Source organism: Diceros bicornis, chromosome 15 (assembly GCF_020826845.1).
Source record: "Diceros bicornis minor isolate mBicDic1 chromosome 15, mDicBic1.mat.cur, whole genome shotgun sequence".
Classification (NCBI taxonomy): Eukaryota; Metazoa; Chordata; class Mammalia; order Perissodactyla; family Rhinocerotidae; genus Diceros; species Diceros bicornis.
This window is the reverse complement of record NC_080754.1, coordinates 53,936,114-53,961,081: the sequence shown is the minus strand read 5'-3', so window position 1 is coordinate 53,961,081 and position 24,968 is coordinate 53,936,114. Positions and strand designations below refer to the sequence as shown.

The 24,968-nt window shown below is 40.0% G+C and overlaps 1 protein-coding gene across 1 annotated transcript in view; it reads right to left on the bottom strand.

The window, feature by feature from the left end:
• The window catches only part of WDR49 (WD repeat domain 49), a 142,887-nt gene extending 129,860 nt beyond the window's left edge, over positions 1-13,027 (bottom strand). Inside the window, 1 exon segment of the mRNA XM_058556411.1 lies at positions 12,724-13,027. Coding sequence (XP_058412394.1) covers positions 12,724-12,888 — 165 coding nt within the window. The 5' untranslated portion in view covers positions 12,889-13,027.
• Positions 13,028-24,968: the final 11,941 nt, after the last annotated feature.

The following is a 24,968-nucleotide window of genomic DNA, read 5'->3' as shown; positions in this document are numbered from 1 at the left end:
TAAAATTTAATACATACTAACTTAACTGTGCAACAAGTCTATAACATAACCAAGTGGTAAAAGAAGTTAATTTTAGTAACCCTTAGGCCCAGTTCTTCAACCATGTGCCCTTCGTGAAATATAATGTAAGTACAAAAAACTCCAAAAAAACTTAAATTTCACTATTTTTTTCTTGAGAGAATTGACTTTTTGTGGGAAGAGGCGTGGTTAAAATGCCCATGTCATTATCACACAGCTTCCCTGGGTTGGAAGACCAAGCAGACTCAACTGGTTCTGCACTGTGGGTCTCACAATGCAAAAGTCAAGGTGTTAGCAGAGTGGCTTTCCTTACTAAAGAATCCGCTTCCCAGCTCCTTCAGAACGTTGGCAGAATAAATTTCCTTCTCCTGCTTTCCACATGACCCTTGTATCTTCAAGCCAGCAATGACACATTAAATCCTTCTCATGTTTCAAATCTCTCTGACTTCCTCTTCCTCCAATTTTTTTTTAATCCAATAGTGTTGACTTTTATTCACTCATGTTAAGTGCTTTAACATGAGTTAAATGCTCATTAAGGTAAATGGCTGAACAAATCCATTTCAGTGGATACTCAATATCCCACTTGATATAGTAATTCTGAAACTATTTTGTATGTATTATGGAATACAGCATATGAGTAAATATATTTGTGCTGCTGGAGCAAAGGTTCGAAATGTGAGAGAACAGAATACAAATATAGAATGGCTGAGAATAGGGAAGAACCCTGTAGTGTTGGAATTGAATTGGAGGTACTAGTATTAACTCATTATTAAAAATATACATTTATATGCATAGATATCAATATGGCTAGGTATATATTCTAGCTCTGTCAAATAGAAGGGCCTGGAAGCAACGACACCCCAATAGCAATGAGCACACTACCACCCAGATCTTGTTTTTCTCAATACCATTCTCCAGCTAAAGGAGCTGACACTCCCTGGAGAAATAGCTGATTCCAAGTCTGGGGCAGGAACATCATCTTGTGCCAGAAAGCAAGGACATGATAAAAGATTCATGGAAACACGTTAAAAGAGCATAAGAGCTGGCTTGAAGGGGCTCACACTGGCCAAATTTGGGGCAATTTCAGTATCAGAAAGAATAATGTTGGTAATAGATAATAATGGATTGAATAGAATAAATGAATCCAGAGTCTGTAGTAACATTAAAGATACAGAAAGAAAGAGCATGAGAGGGAGAAAGAGAAGGGAGAAAGAAGAAGGCTCTTTCCTACAGAGAAATACTATATTGAAAATAAGGATCAATAAAATTTAAAAGTCACCACTTTCCAACCACCATTGTAGTCATTGTTTCAAGCAAAACTCATCAGGCAATGCTCAAACCAATGGGTTAAAGTTGTTGAAAAAGATTAAAATACAGTATCAAAGTATCACCTTAAGTTACCTTGACAATGAAGAACTCTAGTGGATCCACTTCAATCAAGGGATCCAACTTATAGCATCACCAATAAAGGGACAAATTGACATGATGTGCCTCCTGATTGTTGTGTAAGAGGTGGACATAACATCTCTTATATAGTAGCCTTGCCAAAAATGGTGAACCTGCATCTAATAGCAAAGAAACAATAAAAAAAATCCAGACTGTGAGATATTCTAGACATCTGACACGACTCTTCAAAAATGTCCATGTCATGATAGATGAGAAAATGTAGAGGAACTCTTCTAGCAGGAAACTAAAGAGACACATCAACTAAAGTAAATGTGTGATCCTGGATTAAACCTGTAATTAAAAAGAAAAAAACTATCAAAGACATTACTGGAACAAATGGGGATATTTTAATATAGACCTTTTTATTAGGTAATATATGAAGTTAAATTTCCTGGGTATGATCATTTTATTATGGTTATTTAGAAGAATGCCCTTGTTCCTGGGAGGTAGATTTTGAGCTAATTAGGAGTAAACTATCACAACATCTGAACTTACTTTTAAATGATTGAGGTAAAACCATGTGGTATGATTTGTATGTTTGTGTCCCTCCAAAATTCACATGTTGAAATCTTAACATCCAATGTGATGGCATTAGGAGGTGGGGCCGCTGGGAGGTGATTAGGTCATGGAGCCCTCATGAATGGGATTAGTGCTCTAGTAAAAGAGACCCCATCGAGCTTCCTAGCCCTTTCCACCAGGTGAGGACACAACGAGAAGTCTGCAACCTGGAAGAGGGCCCTCACCCAAACACACTGGAACCCTGATCTCAGCCTTCTAACTTTCAGAACTGTGAGAAATATATTTCTGTTGTTTATAACCTACCCAGTCTGTGGTATTTTGTTACAGCAGCCTGAATGAAATAAGACACCATATATATGGTGATAGATACAGAAATAGAGAGATACAGAGATATTCTGTATATATATATATATATATATATATATATACACACACACACACACACACACACAGAGAAAGAAAAATAAAATAAATATAGAAAAATGTTAACAATTGTTGAATCTGGATGGAGGATACATGGGTATTCACTGTACTTGTCTTTCCACTTTTATTATTTCTGTAGGATTGACATTTTTCAAAATAAAATGTTCAAGGGGAAAAAAATACCCATTTCTCCTCCTGTGTTCCCTAACTCAATATATGTTACCACCTTACTCAGCACACTCAATTGATCAACAGCTTCTGTGCACTATGGCTCCTGAATATCACTTGAATCTCTCCACTGATTTCTTCTGCACCAGCAGGACACTGTACCAGCCTTCTAAGTGCCCTCCCTGCCTCCTCTCTGTTCTGATCCCACCCCAAACCATTCTCAAAAAGTATAGCCTTAGTTATCAGTTCCAAAATACCAATCCCACTGTGTCACTTCTGTGATTAAAACACATCAGTGTCTCCCTACAGCCCCCAAAATAAATGTCAGTCTCTAACACGGCTCCCTAAGGCCCTCCCAATGCCTCTGGCTTGGTGCTCCAAGCCTCTTCTTTTGTTCTTTGCCCCTCTGCAGATGAGTCTTCTGACTCCTACAAATGGATCCCTGAAAGTGCCATACTACTTCTACCCATGCGAACTTTGTACTTGGTATCCTCTTTCTAGAAAACTACTCCTTCAACCTCCATTCACCTTCCCTCAGATGGCAGTTGGGATGTTACTTCCTCCAGGAAGCCTTCCTGGAGTCCCCTCCCCAATGGGAGCCATGTGCTCCCCCACACTATTCTCTCCTCAGGGCACTGAGCAATTACAGAGTTACTGTGGGTTGACTTGTTGGTATACCCCTCACCAAGGGAAGGTCTGGCTCTAAGTGGTGTTCAACTTCCAGAGGGTAGACGTTTAATTAGTATCTGTGGTAACAATGAGTAAATGAATGAATATATTGTCAGTATTCTCCTATATTGTAGAGAACTGCTCATCTGTTCTATCAATAATAGCAAGTTTGGGGAGGGAGTCAGAGTAGAGAACAATGGCCAAGTCATAGAATAATACTGTGTAAAACAACATTGGAAAATTAGAAATAAGCTTGAGTAGAATTAAGTTTAGGGTTGTTCACTAAGAGACACAAAAATTGATATCAGACCACTTTGGGCAACGTTCTGGCTCTGCCAACAACTCACAAAGATGCAGACAAATCCCTTTATTTGGAGTTTTGTTTTCTCACCTGTAAAATGAAGGCAATAGTATCTTCCTCTCTTAATGCTAAAACTCAGTGAAAGGAAGCTGAGGGAGAAACACTACTTAGCAGGAGGTCAAAGTATCTATAAAACGTACTGCTTTTAAATTCAGTATCATTAGACATCCATTTAGAATAGTACCACAGAGTCTTTAGGTTATTAAGCTAGGCTGACATTTTAATAATAGTTAATATTGAATTATGTATACATAAGGTGCCCACAAAGCCAATTGCTATAGCTTACCCCGCTACAAACAAGTTCTATTTTTCCGTAATTGACATGTCTACACACACAAACACACATATTTTTCATTTGGAATATGACTATGCACTGTTCTGCAATTTTCTTATTTTCACTGAACAGTAAGTCTTGGCAATTTTATGTCTTCCTTATTCTTTATTTTTTTAATAGCTGAGTAGTAAAAGTACATCATAATTTATTTATCCATTTATTTATTGATGAATATTTGGGTTGTTTTAAATATTCCATTTTAGAGACAATATTACAATGAATATTTCTGTACATATATTTTTCTCTGCACATGTCATAATTTATTTAGAGTAGCTTATAGAATTGGAATTGCTGGTTCAAAAAGTACACATTTGATATATTCTGGAAAATTGCCTACCAGATTGACTATTTACAATCTTAGTAATTGTGCCCATTTCCTTGATTCTTTGCCGACAGTAAATATTATTGATCTTTTTAATCTTTGCCAACCGATGAACAAAAAAGAATGTCTTCTTTTTTTTTTTTTCTTTTTTGCTGAGGAAGATTCACCCTGAGCTAACATCTGTGCCAATCTTCCTCTGTTTTGTATGTGGGTTGCTGCCACAACGTGGCCACTGATGAGTGGTGTACGTCCATGCCCCGGAACCAGAGCTGGGCCACTGAAGTGGAGTGCGCCGAACTTAACTACTCAGCCACAGGGCTGGCCCCAAGAATGTCTTCTTTTTGCTTAGAGTTTCAAATCAAATTCTTAATGAATCTGAGTATCTTTTCATATAATTAATATTAAATTGTGTGGCAATTTCATACATTCTCTGAATGTATGAAATATAATAATATATATAAATATATGTAAAATAAAGCTATATGTGATAAGTGTATGTGCATATGTGGATAGAAACGAATAAAAATTACACTGGAAAGGAATAACATGAATAGTAGTTACCCAGGGCAGCGCAGTGGCTGAGAACAGGCCACGGTAAGCGGAATTCCACGTGTAATTTGGATTTTTTACAATGAAAATAACGTATTCTTTCTCTTTTTATTTTTTTTTAATAATAAAGGGACTGTTAAATAAATAGGAATCACAAAAATAAATGAAATTATATATGACTGGCTACTCCCTCTTTTTCTGTTTCTTTGCTTCTCCTCCTCCTATTTCTAGGAAATAACCCTGCTTCTTTATTTATTGCATTAGCTCCAGCTGTTTCTCCACCCCCTTGAAGGCTTTCCCTAAGATCTGGTCTTGGATGCTCTGTCTGTCCTCCAGACACCTCATTTGCATGGTGGTCTCTGCCCTCCAGGATCTGTGGATCGCACGCTGGCTTCTCTCTGCTCGCCTGAGCCTTCTGCTGGCCTTCAAACAAAGACTGGCGTTGTAGTAACCAGAACGCCATCATTCGAGCAACAAAAAGAACACACAGGAAGCAATGAGAAGAGAAAGCAGGGTCCTGGTAAGGTGCTAATCCAGCCTGGGTGGTGAGAGAAGCCTTTCCCGAGAGAGTGGTATTTAAACACAAAGTATGAGCAGGAGTTAACTGGGAAATTGCCGTGGGGGGAGGGTCAGGAGGCATCAGAGCTTGGTAGGCCCTGAAACAGGAATGCCATTAAAACAACCAAAATATCACCAGGATGACTGAAATAATTTGGGTAATGTTCCAGTGCCAGATAATTTTGTGACTGACTTGTTGGAACTATACATCCAGACTAAACCCCTGTGAGGAGGGGAAAGGGGGGTGAAGGGGGGGAGATTCCCCTGAAAGGAATGGATGTTCCCATTCTTTACAGTCCTAGGGAAGGAATGAGGAAACATAGGTCTTAGACTAGAGGGAAGGAAAAGATTTTCTCGTATCTCTGAGGCCAAGAATCAGTTTGGCCTCTAGGTTGGAAGGTATGAGCAGTCTGGTATGTTTCCAAAGAATAGCCCCTTGGCCATATAAATGTGGCCAGAGTGAGGACGTGGAACAAGTTAGTAGGATGCCATGAGAAGGGTCCAAAGCAGCATTGTTCAATTGAATGTTCTGCAATGACGAAAATGTTCTATAATCTGTGCTATCCAATATGGCAGCTACTAGCCACAAATGCCTACTGAGTACTTGAAATGCGGTTGGTGCTTGTGAGGAACTGAATGTTTTATTTTACTAAATTCTTATTTTATGTTAAATTCAGAGGCTTCCTATTTCTAGCAAATGAGTTGGTGGGTTTTGTGTCGTCATTGGATATGCTATACTTGGTAAAACGTAACAAAGGTGAAGTCAAAATGGCACAAAATTTCAGTTCTTGCATTGTCTTTTTCATTTTTCCTTTTTAATTCTCAGAAAATTTGACAAAGTAGGCTGTGCCCTTGGTCTACAGGTCTGGCGAAGTTGATCCATTACAAATGGAAAGCAACAGGCATCTTTGCTTCTTTCTCCCTCCTTATAACAAACTTTTGGGTTGCCCTCTCTGCCCCAGGCCTGGCCGAAGCTCAAGGTTAAAACGTTTGTTCACCAAAAGCACTCTTCATCACCCCCTCTGGTCCAGATCAATTTTTACAAGCACCTGTTACAAAAGCACACAGAGAAACTGGAAAAGGCATGAAGCTGTTAGAACTTGTCACAAAATTCAGCACAAAGGCAGCAGCGTTCAGGAAGATCAATTTTTCATCTGTGTTGACACGCAACTTCCCTTGCTTATGCTTTGGTGATGACATCGTCTGCTAACCTCACCCATGAATTCGAGCAAGTCCGACAAATCACCAAAGCATCCTTCTGTCATTTCCAATCGTGCCAGCTGTGGTTGGACTGGATTTGTCTTCACACTATTACTTTAATGCTGAGGAGGGGGTCCTGAAGAGCTTTGCTGATTTTCTGCTGCCATCAAAAATAGGTTTTTTGATTCTACTACAGGAGCTGGGGTGAGAAATGCTCTGACCTGCTGCCTTTGTTCAGCAGGTGATGAATTGACTGGGGCTGCTGACTACAGTCTGCACTATATAATAGAGTTACAGATTAAGCTCTACCTGTTTACCTTCTCACAAACCTCCATTGAGATGCTTTTAGAAAGGAAAAAATAATTTAAAAAAAGCAATAGTTTATTCTTATTTTTTCCTTTTATTCTTCCCCCTTTCCCTGCATTGATTTTATTGTAGGAGTTGTCGGTTATTTGCTGATTATGCATTAATTCCAAGTTACCAGGGCACAGTGCCCGTGTGCTAATAACTTAACATGTTCATTCTGTTGATTAAGTCTTTATCCCATTAGATTCCTGTTCCTTTGAGCAACAGCCCAAAGAGGGGTTTCTTTGTGGCAAGTGGGAGCCATGCCAGACAATGGGCGGGAAAGTTGACCATCTCTCCCTGAGTTCTGGCTCTGCCCCATGGGGTAATTCAATGAAATATTTGTGAGCTTCATTCTCTTCATGTGTAAATGGGAAATAAAAATGTCTGCCCTGACTGCATTCCAGGCTGGTGAGAGGATCAAATAACATGACACCTACAGAAGTGCTTTATAAAATCTTACCACACTTGAAAGATGTTAAATTTTTATTCATCATTTTTACCTCCACTGATTTCCAGAAAGACTTTTAGTTCAGTTACAACAGAGGATACATAGGTGGTTGGACCATTAAAGCAAGATAAAAGAACGAGAGTCATCTAATGAAAATAGCAGATAATTGTTCCAGAAAAATCTATGTTAAAATAGTTGTGTCAATCGAACACTAAATTTAGCTTTGAACTTCCTGGCAGCTAAAGCAAAACACAAAACACCACTCAGCACATGACTCTCCCTAATCTACGAAATAAAGCATGTTGGTTTGTTAGGAGAGACGGAACTTTTCCTACCGTTAAACTCTAAGGATCATGGGTGGGATTGTTTTCTGGGCACACACCCGTCTACACTTCCCAGCTGCTCTTGCAATAGGGATGTAAGCTTTGACCACACAAACTTTCCCCACGTGCTCCTTCATTTCTTTCCCCTGCCACCAGCTTGACGCATGGCAAGCATGGAAGGTGGAAGATGGAAGGGCCCTGGGTGCCTGAATCCCTACTTGGAGCTGCCCGCCCATGAGAAATATCTGCTTTCTACTTTATATGAGGAGGAAATAAACCTCTACCATGCATGAGCTACTAGATACATTTTACACACATTGCACACCCTATAAAAATAAAGATTTTCTAATTTGAAACTTTATTGGATAACACAATATACAGAGTTTTGTTTTGTTTTTTAAATCCAGCGTTTCTTTTTTGTTTTTTGTTTTTTTTTTGTGAGGAAGATCAGCCCTGAGCTAACATCCATGCCAATCCTCCTCTGTTTTTGCTGAGGAAGACCGGCCCTAAGCTAACATCTAGTGCCAATCCTCCTCCTTTTTTTTCCACTTTTTTCTCCCCAAAGCCCCAGTAGATAGTTGTATGTCGTAGTTGCACATCCTTCTAGTTGCTGTATGTGGGACGCGGCCTCAGCATGGCCGGACAAGCGGCGCGTAGGTGCGCGCCTGGGATCCGAACCCCGGGCCGCCGGTAGCGGAGCGCGTGCACTTAACCGCTAAGCCACGGGGCCAGCCCCGATATACAGAGTTTCTAACAGTGTTATCAGATTTACCTATAAAATATTTTTAGTCTTCATAGACTATCTCACATTTTGTCATAGATGAGCAAAATCTAGTGGGTCTGAGGAAAAGGAATGAAACAAAGATGGGTGATTTTATTTATGCATTTGGGATGGTGATGCCTGGGGTAGAAAAGAAAAAAGCAAGAGACAAGAATAATTCTGGAACATGAGACACGTTTAGGAAGTCCTGTCCATTTGGATAACTTAATAGTGAAGAAACAACAGGCAATGAGAAGGCAAAGAGAAGACTGGGTCCTTAATGAATTGGGAGAAATCCTGACAGTTTAGAAAGAAGGACAAATAATGGAAAGATAGGAAAGGGCTGTATCGGACTTTCTGTATTCCCCTAGAGCCTAGCTTGCCTGGTAGGGTATCAGAACCCTCCTGATTGTCCTGTTGGAGCAAAGAAGCATTGTTCACAGGCCCTGCCATAGAACCTGTCTACAAGTATCCTGGGAATTTTATAGAGACAATCAAGCATAAGGATATCATAAATTCTGGGGATGTAATCATTTTATTACACCTCAAGCACAATTTTCAGGCCTGCAGAATTGCCTCCTAAACTTCTCTGATCTCTTGGGAACAAGTTAGCACAAGGGCATTGTGTTCAGATTCCATTCAAAACAAGTTTGTTCTGAGAACCCCCCTGAACATCTCGGGGGACTTCCTGCTAAGAGTTTTACTGTGCCTTTCTCACGCTGACTGTCTCGTCCCTTCCTACTTTGAGCATAAATAGCTAACCTCTTTTGCGTGGTTTAGGAGATTTCATTTCTAGCTATTGAAGCTAAAAGTTTAGCAGGGCTTGGGCAAATGGCAGCATGGAGTAGCCAGGGTAGGGCCAGGCCCTATATTCAAACAGATGTGCCAGGAGATGATACAGACACAGTTACTGACAGAGGCAGGTCAGTACCCAACCCAGTGAGTTCAGCAGTGTAGGCAAACTATAGTCTCAGACCAAACAAGCCACAGGGCATCCAAGATCAAGGAGCAGAAAGTCCTGGCATGCAGAGGTCAGCAACAGAAGAGTTCAAGGAAAGAAATACTCAGACACCTACATAGCCAGATTCTCGGAAGAAATTCAATATATATCAGGTCTCAAGGGAGTTTTTCCAAAATTCCATTTCCCTTGGACCTTAATCTCTCCTTCTCAGCATTCCTATAAAATCAGCAAACCACAGCCATCCTTCCTCACACAATAGCTGGCTTTTGAAGCATCTAAGAAAATGTAAAATATGGTTGACATCAAAATATTATGAATATCCAGAGACCATGTCGTTTCTCTAGGCATTGCAAGTGCTACAGGAAAGTTTGAGTAACAACCATTCTACAATTCTATGAATAATACAAGTCTCATTCCCTTCGGGCTATGTGATTTTTAGGAGATCATCACTTGAAAGAAAACGAAATCCACAAGTTACTTTTCTAGTACTTCTATCCAGGTAATTTCTCTGTTCTAAAGAGGATTAAGACAATTAAAATCTTTTGCATACTAATAAAATACGAACTGGAGATGGAAAGATTTTATACTCTTCTCCGTGAACTTGTCTTTCCAACTCGTATTGTTTCCACTTCCTACCACAACTAAAAGTAATGTAGAAGCATAGATGTGTGTGTTATTCGAAGTTCAATTTTCTTTAGGAAAGGAATGAATTAGAATCAAGAGAACAGAATAGGCCCTGAGGTTCGATCTCTACTCACTGAATATATAATACCGATATTAACTGAGCACTTACTTTGTTTAAAGCACTCTTCCAAGTGCTTTCCAGATAACATCTCATTTAATCTTCACTTCAACCCTATTATCTTCATGTTAAAAATAAAAAAAAACTGAGGCCCAAAGAGGTTGAGATTCGCAAAAAGTCACATTGTAAGTGGCAAAACTGGGATTCAAATCCAGGAATTCTGACTCCTGGCTCTTAAATGATTCTGACTCATTTATACCATCGTACAATAAATGTAAGCATTACTTCCTTTATTCCTAAATGTTACTACTAAGATTTATATGGTATGTTAATACTTCATTTGGAAATATATATGAAACATTCGCTACACAATTCAAAGACCCAGCTTCTCGTTTTTCAGTTAGGCATTGCCACTGCTATTTAAGCAGAGGGACTTTACCTAATACCTGACAACTCTTCGGCCTCAAATAAGCAATCTGTGTACAAAAAACAAAATAAGTGATAAAGGGATCTAGTGCCAGAATCTTGGCATTTCCAAGAGCTTGTCTTTAGGGATCAGACTACAAATCACTGCCTTTGGTGTCCTGTGCTGCAGGACAGCCACTGAGGGCAATATTTCCTTTTACAGCAAGCTGTAAAAGGCCTGTGGCCTGTGGGCTGAATGCTCATGACAGATGGACTGGACTCCACTGACATTGTCTAGTGTCATTCTTCTCTAGGTTTCCACGCTGTGTCTGGAAATTGTGTTGTCTCAAGGGCTTCACTTTTAGTCCTGGGTGCACATTTGCCATTGGATTGTTCCATTCTATGTCTGTTGAGTCTGTTAAAAATGGATGGATTTCATTTCTTCTTGAAAATATGTATGCAAAGGTCAATTTTTTAAAAAAATCTGTCATTAGATTCTCTATGTTCATGTAAACTCTGAATTACAGTCTCTCTCCCCTTTGGTCCATCATTAGTCCCTGCTTTTCCAACTGGTAATTTCAAAATAAGTGAATAAGACTTTGAAACATTTAAAAGTTAAAAAAAAAAATCTTGGGGTTGAATTGTCCTATTTCACTTGGGTTCACTCCAGACTAATCAGCAGTTTGAAAAGAACACCCACCCTCAGCCTTCTATAGTAGTTTTCACTCTCCATCACATCAACTTTATAATGTTGACTCTCCTAATAGACCCTACCATTCAAATTCTTTTTGTTCTTAGCACCAGAACAAAACTGCCACATTCCTGTTCATTCCAGAGTCAAAGCTGTCATAATCTGCTGTTATGTTTTTCTGAATGTCCTCAAGCTGTCAAAATGTTTGCTATGTCTATCAAAATATGCCAAATTCACTTGGGGCATTGGACATGAGCAGCACTGAAATCTTTCAGACAAATAAGGTTGGATGAATAGCAAATATATGAAGATTAAAATGATAAAAGTATAGGGCAGAGCGTATCTTTGCTACTAAATATGATAGATTCTATTATAAAGAAATGATTGATACTATTGGGACATTAATTTATAATACAGGTAGAATCTAGCTTGTTATACAACTAACTTGTTATACAACTAACATATACTTGTTATGCTACTAACTTGTTATATAAAACAGGACATAGCAGAGTTTTTCAATGGTTAGTGACTCTTCCTTTTTGGATCACTAAAGATTAAAATTTGTGCCAATTAGATTTCATCAAACTTTATTAATTTCAAGGTGGTATTCCAAAGTATTGTATGTCTGTTTCAAATTAATACGGATACTCCCAAGCACCCCCCAGAGGGCCTTCTGAAGCCCTGAGATCATATTTTAGCAAACATAATGAGGTAGAAAGAATGGAGGCTCACGTCTACCTAAGTTCCACTGCACAGAAGAGCACTTCTTCCTATCCACATGAGAAACTAAAAATCATTTTGATGTATGCTGTTCATTATGCATAGCTATAGAATTTAAAATTAATTAACTAAGATAGAGAGAAGGAAATTATTCATTTATAGTTAAAATTCCTAAGGTTTATTTTATGTATAAATTAAAATGAAAACTTGAAATTTTGTTTTTATTGGCATTGCTCCAGTATTTACAAAAGAAGTGGGAGACTGGTCCCTCACATGGGATCTTGGGGAAATGACATGCCAAAATCAGCTTTGAAAAGGAGCTGTGTCACTTGGGGTGAGGCAAGGGAGAATTTTTGCAAACTGGAGGTGTGTGTTTGCCTTTCCAGAATTCTACTACCATGTTACATGCAACGGCAGTTATTACTGGGAGTCACCTTCAAGATCTGGCTCTCCTCACTCACAACTGTAACTTTTGGTTTTCCAAAAATATACTGATCTCTAAGAAAAATTTTATCTAAGAATTTTCCTTCCTTGATGGTAATGATATTCAGTGGCAGCAATTTCAAAGTAAATATTATTTGGCCCAAAGAACTGAAGGATAAAATTACTCTGGTGTTAAATCCAAGCCTAATTCTTCTCAATTCCCTGTTTTAATAATTAAATAAATAAACAGTTTTAAGAGAAAAATCTCTCTCTCTTTCATCCTAGTCTCCTTCCTGAACAACTCAAACTCTCCCGTAAACAAGATTAACACTTACCTCAAAGGCCCTCTGTATTTTGACAAAGTCGCCCACACTGAGCTGGTTTTCCAGCAGAACTGTGCCATGGTCTTCACCTGCAGTAGCACCTTCTGTCCTCTCGGAGCTCTTTGGCCCAGGCCGGGACCCCTTGTTCAACTCAAATGCAGCATTCTGGTAACTCATAACGGCTTCACTCTTTTCAGCAGCCTTCAACTATTTCTTATGGTTTCTCTTTTTCCTTCAACAAGTGCCTTTGAAAAGAAACCCAACTTAGCAATAGAATTCCAAAATGAAAGCACATTTCAAGGCATATAATTGGGAGGCAAAATGTCCAAGCTGAGAGGTGGGAATTGAAAGCTCTCAACCACTACACTTCCTTAATTCCATAGTTTATTTTCAAAATCCACAGTCGAATCATTTTAAAACATCCCATCCTTATATTCTGTCTAACCTGGCTTGATTATAAATGGGTCAAGTTTCCCCCATGTTTATAGCAACTGACACAGAATGCAGCTTCTAATCCCCATTTTAAATGCACTAGAAATGCAACTTCTCAAAATCTCTTTGGCTAACCTTGCTTCTAGTAACATGTGGTTTTAAACTCCATTTTCTTGTCTGGAGGCCTTAGATGACCCAGCTGCAATGTTTCCATCTTAATGAAGCACTCGCCCCTGAAGGCCACCTTCCCAGCAATGTGGAGTTGTTTGTTGCATCTGTTCCTGCTGCCTTTGTATGTTTCCCGGCAACCAACATAAGGCCAACTAAAACTTTTCCTTTTCCTCCTCCTTCCACCCTACAGCTAATAACTGACCTGTAGGTTTGCATATATAATGTAAATGTTCAGGTTTTTTTAAAAGGACAATTCAGCCCACTCTTTTTTTATTAAACTTCATTGCTGTATTATTTAAAGACAACTTTTTTGTTGTTTTTTTTTCTGAGGAGATCAGCCCTGTGCTAACACCTGCCGATCCTACTCTTTCTTTTAGCTGAGAAAGACTGGCCCTGGGCTAACATCTGTGCCCATCTTCCTCCACTTTATATGGGACGCTGGCACGGCATGGCTTGCCAAGCAGTGTGCCGGTGCGCGCCCGGGATCCGAACTGGCGAACCCGGACCGCCACAGCGGAGCGTGCACACTTAACCGCTTGCGCCACCGGGCTGGCCCCTAAAGACAATTTTTGTAAATATATTTTCTATGAAGCATGTTATGTATTATGAAACAATACGATTAGCCAAAGAAAAGAGCATGGCATTTAGGAATTTTATGTTTTCCACATAGGAAATGTTTTATTCTTATTTAATAAGAATCCATTCCTTATATTCTCTTCGTCTTAGTTTCCATGTATATAAAATGGGGATGATGAAAAAAAAAAAGGATTATTTATGGGAAAAAAACACAGCATAACATAATATGATAAACCTTATGATAAAACTACTTACAGTACTATCACTGATTCAACTAACATTAATGAAAAGAAGGAAAAAAGTTAAAATTTTTTTAGTATTTACCGTGTGCCAGGCACACTAAGCACTTTGCATTCGTTTTCTTGTTTAAGCTTCACAAGAGCCCTACAAGGCAGACAAGATCACCATCCCACTTTACAGATGAAGAGGCACAGTAAGAGCCCATGACCTCACAGTTAGTAAGGTGTGGAGCGTGGCAGAGCGGCTCCCGAGCTTCGGAGCCTGTGCTGTAGGTGTGTGCCCTCTCAGCACCTTATCTTCATCTCTGTAAAACTGAAAAGTTGTCACTCGATATTCTCTAAAGTCTCTTCCAACTCTATCATTCTATGAGCTAGTGTTCACAAGATGCATGGTGATACGTGGTGCATTCCCCACGACCCAGAGAAGGATGCATCCTACAGGCATTCCTGCACCAGTTCTAGAAAAAAATGAAATTTCCTTCATGCATCTATTACTAATTCATCCACTTCTCTGTCCATCATTCACTCCAAAAACCGTTCATTAAGAACCTACTGTATGTCAAGTCCTGAGTTGGACCTGGTGCCTACCCTTGAGGGATTTACAGTCCTACAGGGACAATTACCTATCTACTTCATCTTTCATGCCAACCCCAACCTCAGGACTGCAGCTGTTTACAGCGCTGCATTGAGAAAGATTCTGAAGTCATTTCTAGGCTCAGAGGAAAAGAGTGGCATTATAGATTATAGATGTGTACCATGGGCACAGATGGTCAGAGTGGGGATGTTTACCACAAATTGGACTTTCCTGGTTTAGCCCTTTGTGTAAGTTAAGAAAATATTTTTAAGCCCTAACATTATAAATTCCCCTAAGTTATCTCACATAGTAACAAAATTTATCTTCTTACCATCCTAATTAGTAAATTAATAATAGTTTAGATCAGCCCCATAAATCTTTGTAAAATGTTTTATAGTGAGATTGTGGAGAATTAAGCTCAGTTTAGTAACAGACACTAATGAGGGAGGGAAAAAAAGAGAAAAAGCATTCTGTGGAGCTGCTCCAGGAGAGGTAGGTATCCCACTGGCTGATGATGCAAAATTCTCTAATTATTCTAAGACAGGCAAACTGCCTGGCCTACTTAGCTTTCATAAAGATACAGCTCTAAATGTTTTCATTAGTCAAAACAGGAGAGTATAATGAGCAGCTAACGAATTACTGTAGAAGTTAATCAATTGACACAGTTTTCTTTCTGTAAAATTATGGCATCAGAAATAATTCTTGGTCATAAAGTCTTAAATGGCTTTAACCTTCTCTGCAACTGTGCAGTTAATTTTCAGGTTAAACTTCTGCAGCACTGTAAAATCCATAACTAGCCTCTTGACTCTGCTGAAATTTACCTTCTTGCTTGCCATGAATCATTTACGATTTTGTGAAAATCTACCACACGCCCAGTCCACTACCAGGCTCTATGGGGAATGGTGCAGTGATGAAGACAGTCTGTGCTCTCAAAGAGTGCAGTGGTTATTCGGGAGACAAGGCCAACAAACTAACACTCGGTCCCTTCTCCTGTAGGGACTGGCCAACGCTCACTAGCGTCCTGGAGCTCTGAGCACCCAAGAGGACAAAGCAGGCTGATACATCCACTGGCCTTTGCTTCCTTTGGAACCACGGAATCATTCTCTCCACTGCACAGACACGCCCATTTGTCCTTAGCACAACTCCACAGCCCACCCTCAAATCCCTGCTCTCTTCCTCCCCCATAATTTATACCTACCATCATAAATGTAGGCCTTGGGCCGGCCCCGTGGCTTAGCGGTTAAGTGCGCGCGCTCCACTGCTGGCGGCCCGGGTTAGGATCCCGGGCGTGCACCGACGCAGCGCTTCTCCGGCCATGCTGAGGCCGCGTCCCACATACAGCAGCTAGAAGGATGTGCAACTGTGACATACAACTATCTACTGGGGCTTTGGGGAAAAAATAAATAAATAAAATTTAAAAAAAAAATAAATGTAGGCCTTGCCTTTCCTCTAAGTGCCTTCGCTCTGTTTGCCCTCTCCTCATGCTAAAGCCTATTCTTACTAACATTCTTCATCTTTGCCTAGAATTCTCCCTCCACCTCCTCACCATAACCAAAACCAGCTTCCCCTCACCAACCCCATTTCCTACCAAACGATCTTATGGCAAAGCTGCTTCTTGTCTCAGGCGCAGTCTCTCAGGGCCAGTAGAAGGGTATCTTCCCATGGTCTCCTTGCTTCTTGAACCCAAAATGGCCCCAGTGGCCAAACACCCTACAGCTCAGTTTAAACACAACCTGAGGGAGGGTTTCCCTCCCAGAGCCTGAGGGAAAGCACCAGGCCTGCCTTTGGCACCGTTAAGCCCTCGATAAATATTAGTTTCTTTCCTTCCTTGTTCCTGATCCTCCCAGTTTGAATTAATTATTCCTTCCACTCTGCAACCACAGCATTTTGTTTATACTTTAACCACAGCACTTTTTATTTCTGCCTTGCAATATAATTACTTGCCTGTGTAATTCTCTCCCACTGCATTAACTCCCTAAGAACAAGGATGATACCTCACTAACGCCCATATCCTTACATTGCCCAACACAGAGCTTTGCACAAACCACACAACAGTAATGTGGGCTGTGTTGTAAAATAGGATGGGCAGAAAGTGAAATTCAGCTATACTTTGAGTTTTCAGGGCAGGGTCCTGGGAATAGGTGACATTGAGTCAGAAACAGAGGCAGAATTTCATGAAAAAGAAATTAATGAGGGAAACAAAATTGGAGATTGCATCTTGAAGGCACTTAACAGAATAAACTATTTAAGCACTTTCCAAACAAAGCATTTATTTTTTATACATACAACTTCTATGTAAGATACAAACATGTGTTGAGGTCCTATTCTGTCTGAGGCACTGCTCCAGGCAACAGAAAAGAAAAGATGAATGAGACACAGCTCTGTGCCCACTGTTGCTCAGAGACACATATAACAGTAAACTCTGGTTTTAAATTAATCCTCTTTTGAGAAAGCAAGTCTCCTGTTGACTCCTAGGCAACATAATAATGTTTGCCTTTTTCTGATCTGCTGAACAATGTCCAAAGTAAAAAAACTGTATTTTCTTAACAGCATTTCTCAGAATGTCCCAGTATTTGAACACTGAGAATTCACAAAATAATGATATCCTAAAATAACTAAATATATAATTTTGCAATAAATCGCATATCATCACACATTAAGTTCCAGTCTAAGCAAGAGGTGGTAGCCAAATTTAAAAACACGTGGAAGTAGAATGTAAAATTGAGAAAATCCTAATTATTGACTTAAGCAACGCTACCCATTTGAAAACGGCCAATGTGGTTTTATTTTGTCAGTAGACAGAGGATCCATTGAACTGAACATTGAGCATGAGTGCTTAAAATATTCTCAAGTTCAATTTTTTTATGCAAATTCTGAGTCTCTCTAGCAGTTAATCACTTTTGGAACCCCTTTTCATTTTTTTTTTTTTTTTTTTGTGAAGATGACCAGCCCTGAACTAACATCTGTTGCCAATCCTCCTCTTTTTACTGAGGAAGATTGGACTTGGGCTAATATCTGTGCCTATCTTCCTCCACTTTATATGGGACGCCACCACAGCATGGCTTGACAAGCGGTGCGTCAGTGTGCACCTGAGATCCGAACCTGCGTACCCCAGGCCACCAAAGCAGAGTGCACGCACTTAACCGCTGCACCATCAGGCTGGCCCCAATCCCACTCTCTTCTTTAATAAATCTTTCTCTTTGAAATCCAGTGTCCACGTTCAAAGTCACGTGTGGGCCTGTTGTTTGTCTCCAGGGTTTTCACTAGGAGGCCACTCACCGGGCAGTTACTCTGAACTGGGCTACCACATTCCTTTATGTTGCCTCCCTGAGGGAACACTGCATTTTATTCTACTTGGAGCTTTAGAACAGTTTGTCAAAGTCACCTTGATATTGAACACTTGCATCCACATATAGAACCACTAAAAAATAGTCATAAAATCATTGCAGGAAAGAAGTCACTGAAAATCCAGTAAACATGTATTGATTTCCTCCTTGAAGAAAGAAAGTAAGCAGGTAGGTTGGAAATTAACAATTATTGAGGTCCTAGTATATACCAAACACTGTGTTAGGCACTTTCACAAATGTTATTTGATTTAAACCTCATGCTATCCCTGCAAGATACTTAATATTTTCCCAATTTTTTTTACTGATGATGGAACTAAACAAGATTAACTATCTTATCCAACTTCACACAGCTTTTAAATTGTATAATATAGTAATATGATGCTATGGTCTCTGTTAAGGCTTTAAATGATTTTTTTCATTTAATTCTCTTTGAAATCCTATGATGTGGGTACTATTATGGTCACCGTTTTATAGATGAAGAAACTGAGGCTTAGACAGATGAAATAATTTATCCAAGAACACCCCGCAAAGAGGTAGCAAAGCTGGAATTCAAAACTCAGATCCGTCTATGCATTCCACAGCGTAAAACCCTGTGCAGAGCAACCTGCTAAACACCACAGTAAACTCTAATCCAGTTGGGGAGCTGAGAGGTGTGGAAAGAGAGGAAACTAGAAAGCGTATACTGGATAATAAAGTCAAGGAGCTTAAAATTTGGAGTCAGAATACCAGGTTCAAGTCTTGGTTGTCTCACTTTCAACCCTATAATTTTGGGCAAGCTGAGTCATTTCTCAAAATGAAGATAGTAATATCATTTATCTCATAGAATGGTTTTAACATTAAAATCAGATAATATGGTGAAAGCTATCTGTAAATTGTAAAAACATTATGCACATGAATTAGCATTAATACTAGTACACAGTCAGAAGAAGGCAAATTCCCTGCAAACTCGGGGAGATTGGGTAGTTCACAGGGGGATTGGAATATGGTAATTGAAAAACAGAATGAAGCGAAAATATCCACGTCTTGGCATTTCATATTGAAACTGAGGTTCTATAGTCATTTTCATTGTTCTAGAAAAGTCTTAAGTTTAAATCCCTCCAAGAGAGAACAATGCCGTATCAATACTTTCAAGGTTAGTTATTAAATGCAACGATTATCATGAGAGGTTGTGTGGTTTTTGTCACTTTGAAAAAAAATTTTCTGCCTTAGAATTAGTCAGAGCTAATGGTAACTACAGAAGTCTTCCCTAAGAAGAGCCGGTCTGTTTGGCACTGTCTGAATCTATTTTAATAACAACAGAAGTGACTCTTTCCCACAACCAAAGCAGTGTAAGTACTGTCTGTCATAATGTGACCCTCATAGACTGTTCAAGTGCCCAATCCCAGAATCAGACGTTTTGTTTATAAAATATTAAAGACTCTAGGAGGGAAAACTCACTTCCAGAAGGGAAGTCAATTTTAATTCAATATGGACTCTCTGAATGGCTTAGCCTCAAGGGAAGATACATATACATATACCTATATGCATATAGGGAGAGAGAGAAAGAGATGGAGAGAGAGAGAGACAGAGATATATGATAGATATAGACATAGATATGGATAGGGACCTAGATATAGATACAGATTTAGACATAGACTTGGATATGGATATGGATATAGATATAGATACGGAAAAGGAGACATCTAAGAGTGTAAGACTGGGAGCTTCTCAGACAAGTTGTCTCATGAGCACGGGAAGACCACAGGCAGCCACAGTGCTTTGGGTGATCACTGATCACTAACTGGGGTGGCAGAGGCGTAATTTGGAGATAAAAATGTCTCCGAAAGGGATAATATACAATGGGACAATGGCTCTAAGGTCAGTCAGGAGACCTGGATTTTAATGCAGTCTCACCACATCCACGTAACTCTGGACTTTTACCTTTTTGGGTTTCAGTTTCCACAGTCATAGTGGAGACAATAATTTCTACATGCCCACTTCAAATACATGCTTTGAGGCTCAAACGAGACAATGCATGTGAAAACATTTGCTAATCACAAAGGGCTTTGTAAATATCTATTTGTTGGTTGGTGTATTGATTCATTTTATAACATTTTTATGTGACTTCACATGTGTAGGGCATCAACATGGTGACACCAATGGTTATCAGTCATAGGTCTTAACAATAAGGGGCATAAAGTCTAGAAAGGGAATCATATAGGTAAAAAAATGGCACAGACGAAGCACTATGTGGGTTCAGTTAAAGAAGAGACAGCTTAAATATAGTTGAGGGAAAGGCGGTTGGAGCAAAGATGGCTTTGGAAGAGGTGGCAGTTGAGTTGGCATTATGGCTTGAATTATGTGCCCCCAAAATTCGTATGTTGAAGTCCTAACCTCTGATACTTCAGAATGTGACCTTATTTGGAATTGGGTCATTGTAGAGGTAATTAGTTCAGTTAAGACAAGGCCATATTGGAGTGGGGTGGGCCCCTAATCCAATATGACAGATGTCCTTATAAAAATGGGAAATTTGTACATAAACACACAAACACACACATACACAGAATGCCATGTGAAGACCGGAGTTATGCTGCCACAAGCCCATCAACTACCAGAAGCTAGGAGAGAGGCCTGGAACAGATCCTTCCCTAGTTCCTTCAGAAGGAGCATGCCTGCTGCCATCTTGATCTTGGACTTCTAGATTCCAGAACTGTGAGGCAATAAATTTCTATTGTTTAAGCCACTCAGTTTGTGGCATTTTGTTAAGGCAGCCCTTAAAAATTAATACAGTTGGGGGCTGGCCCAGTGGCGCAAGCGGTTAAGCACGCGCGCTCCGCTGCGGTGGCCTGGGGTTCGCCGGTCCCGATCCCGGGCGCCCACCAATGCATCGCTTGGCAAGCCATGCTGTGGAGGCGTCCCGTACAAAGTAGAGGAAGATGGGCATGGATGTTAGCCCAGGGCCAGTCTTCCTCAGCAAAAAGAGGAGGATTGGCAGATGTTAGCTCAGGGCCAATCTTCCTCACAAAAAAATAAATAAATAAAATTAATACAGTTGGTTATATGAAAATACAAGAAAGAAAGTTTATGTGTAGAATTGTATGTTTTTAATACGTTTACTATTATTAAACTAATATAAAATATAAATAAATACAATCATAATACAGTAATATACTTATAATATTAAACAGTTTGGCACATAATAGACACCAATTGAATGAATGTTTTAATAAATAAAAAGATCACAGAAAGTGGAATGAATTGGCAGCAAATATATATTTTTTACCTGTTTTATACTTTTTTTTCCCCTGGGTCAATCCTCTACTTATCACACACACACACACACACACACACACACACACAAATCAGAAAAACCCACACTTCTGTGAAAAATGCTGCCACTTCACCTTTGTTTACTCTAAGAAATTCTATCTAGGAAAGCAAAGAAATAAAAAAAAAGGCAATAAAAAGGAATTCAAAACTTGTAAAAATCAAAGTTCTGAGACAAACTGCACTTTAAAAGATTGAAAGCTGTGATCCCGGGAGAGAACACCGCCACAATAAATATTTCTCAGGGAACACGGCGCTCCCGAACACCGCGCTCTGATGAACGCCCTGAAGACCAGGGGCCTCTATTTCTGCGCGGCAGGAGCAGCCGCAGTCAAATTAACATCAGAAGTCCGCTCCTAAATCAAGCTGTTGCGGGTGCCCTGGTAGAGAAGGCATCTTACAAAACGCAGATGGCGCTTTTGCAATCATTGCCTAGACCAAATGCTGTCAGAGAAAATGGATCTTAATTTACTCAACATATTTTGGTTTTGTAATTTTCAAGATTAATTCTTGCCAATGACTGAAAAAAACATGCGGTCCTTTAGAGGCGAGCGTTAAATGCACTCTCGGATGGGTTAGGGAGGCGTGCATGTGCGGAGCAGACGGTGGCAGCGCGATTATTGTGTCCACGTCCACTACAGATGTGGAGGGAGGAGGGCGGGGGGTGCCGCAGTTAGCTCAGGAAACAGCTCATCCACCTGTTGGGAAAATATAGCTGTGGTGATGGTCTGGCTCACAAATTTACCAAGTGGGATGCTAATTTAGGGAAGTGAGTCAGATTTTCAACTAAGGGGAAAATGATACAAATCTATGAAAATAACCAGCTGCATGACCTTGGGGAAGTTACTCAACTTCTCTGGTTTCAGAATCTTTATCTGTAAAATTAAAAAGTTAAATCACATGATCTTTAAAGTCCCTCCCAGTACTTAATTTTAGAAAGAGGGGAGGGGAAAGTATAAGAATGCTGTGAGTGTTGCAGGAAAGAAAAGATGCTGTGTCCCAGGTAATATTACTGCATTCATACCTGCAGTGCCCAGAACATGAATGTGGACACTGTAGATACTTTTTTTAATGACAATGAATGAAAACATCATATGGATCAACTGATGGATCTGTCAGTCAGGCATCTGTCAGTACACCTGCCACATGCTGAGCCTACACTACCTGCTTCTCTTGTTGGATTACCAGTGGGGATTTTAGTACCTGATTATGGCAAATGGAGTCTCTAAAAGAATTCAATTTAAATGTATTCGTTTATTCCCCATTCATTCATTTCCCAATACACTGATTGATACTATGGGCCAAGTGTAGTGTTAGGCACTGGTGATATGAAGTGACAAAGACAGACTGTCTCCTACTCTCATTGAAGCTTACAATTTAGGAGGGTGAGATAAACAAATAAGCAGAGCATTACCATACAGTGCTACAAGAGCGGTGGTGAGGTGGATTCAAGGAAGTACGTACAAGGGCTCCTAAGCCAAAGTTGGAAGAGCAGGAAAGGAAGATGTAATTGAAAGAAGTCATAGCTAAGTCATACCATACCAAATGATGGTTAGGTATTAGCCAGATAAAGAGCAGGGAGAAGAGGGTTTAAGTAGAGGAAACAGTATGTGCAAAGCTCCGGAGGTGACCAAGTTCATGGTGGATTCCTGGGAATAAAAGTAGTTAAGTCTGGTTGGCTCATACAGCTTAGGGAAGGAGGGCTGGGGAGGAGGGGCAGGAGTCAGCTGGAGAAGTAAGCTGATTACATCATGACGGCCATGTTGAGGAGCCAGGTGTTCACGCTGAGGGCACTGGAGCTATGGACATTTTTAAGGAGAGGATGTAATATGATGAGATGTGTATTTACGGAAAGTCACTGATGCCCAGTGGTTCTCATCTAGCTAGTTTTTTAAATGATCTAGGCAGCTTTTAAAACTCCAATGCCCACGGGGGCAGCCCAGTGGCGGAAGCGGTTAAGTGTGCCCGCTCCGCTGCGGGGGCCCTGGGTTCGGATCCTGGGCGTGCACCAAAGCACCGTTTGTCAAGCCATGCTGTGGCGGCGTCCCATATAAAGTGGAGGAAGACGGGCATGGATCTTAGACCAGGGCCAGTCTTCCTCGGCAAAAAAAAGAGGAGGATTGGCAGGTGTTAGCTCAGGGCCATTCTTCTTCACAGAAAAAAAAAAATCCAATGCCCAGCCCCACTTCAGAACAATTATTTAAAATTTCTGGAGGTAGAATTTTTAAAACTCCTCAGATGATTCCATTGTGCAGTCAAGATTTGTCACAACTACTGGTTGGAAAGGAGGCAGGACCAACTAGGAGTCAACTGAAGTAATAAAGCTGACAGGTAATGGTGGCTTATACATATACACCAGAAAAGTATCAGAGATAGAGAGTAGTTGATGGGTGTTGAGGAGAGAAAAATCCAGAATGAGCATCTGCGCAATTCTGAAATCTCTTATTGTATGGTTTTAACTTCAGAAACCATGCTTATATTTTAAATGTTAAAAAATAAAAATGATTCAATAAAGATGGGGAAAAAACTAAAATTGAACATAAACAGAAACAAGTGAACCTAACCAAAAGCATAACATAACCACAAGGAAAAATGAAACAAAACAAGTCCAAGGAATGTTTGATCACAATACCTCAACTATATAACCTCAAGGTTAAGGACCAAAGGAACTACAAAGAATCTTGAACTCTAATAGGTTTCTTGATTGTGATGGCATGAGTGTAGTTATTTTGAAACTATTTTGTGCATATTGAAGGATCACACAAATAAATGAACATTGATTTTGTTAGGAATCAGGATTTTCATTGTAGCAGAAGGGAGATACAAATGTGGAACGGAGGAAGGCAAGGAAGAACCCTGTGCTGTTGCATTGGGATTAGAGATATCAGCATAAATTTATCACACAAATAAACACACACACACACACACATTTATTTCCTAGCTCTGACTGCTGAGACACCTCACTTGCAACGAGCACACGAAGAACTCAGGTCTTCATTTCTAAATACATACCATTCTCCTTGGAGAATAGGGTGATTTCTGGGCTAGGGCCGGAGCAGTAGAAGGTGAACCTTGGATATCTTGTGCTAGAAAGTAAGGAAATACTTTAAAAATGACTCTGTGGCGTGGTCGTTAAATTTGCGCGCTCCCGTTCGGTGGCCCGGAGTTCACAGGTTCAGATCCCAGGCACGCATGGACGCACAGCTTGTCAAGTCATGCTGTGGCGGCGTCCCATATACAGTAGAGGAAGATGGGCACGGATGTTAGCCCAGGGCCAATCTTCCTCAGCAAGAAAGAGGAGGATTGGCAATGGATGTTAGCTCAGAGCTAATCTTCCTCTTAAAAAAAAAAAAAGAGAGAGAGAGAGACGCATCAGAAAGAAATAGGAGAAAGCATCAAGGAGCTCCACACTGGCTAATTGGGGTCAATTTGAGCATCAAAATGAATAATGACAGGAATGGGTAACAGAGAACTTCGAAAAAGGGTCCATGAGGCTGTACTGATACAAAAAATATATATAAAGGAAGAAAGTGGAAGGAAGGAAGGAAACAAAGAAGGGAGGGAGGGAAGAAAAGAAGGCAAATCTTGATAGAGTTAGAAAATCATTATTTT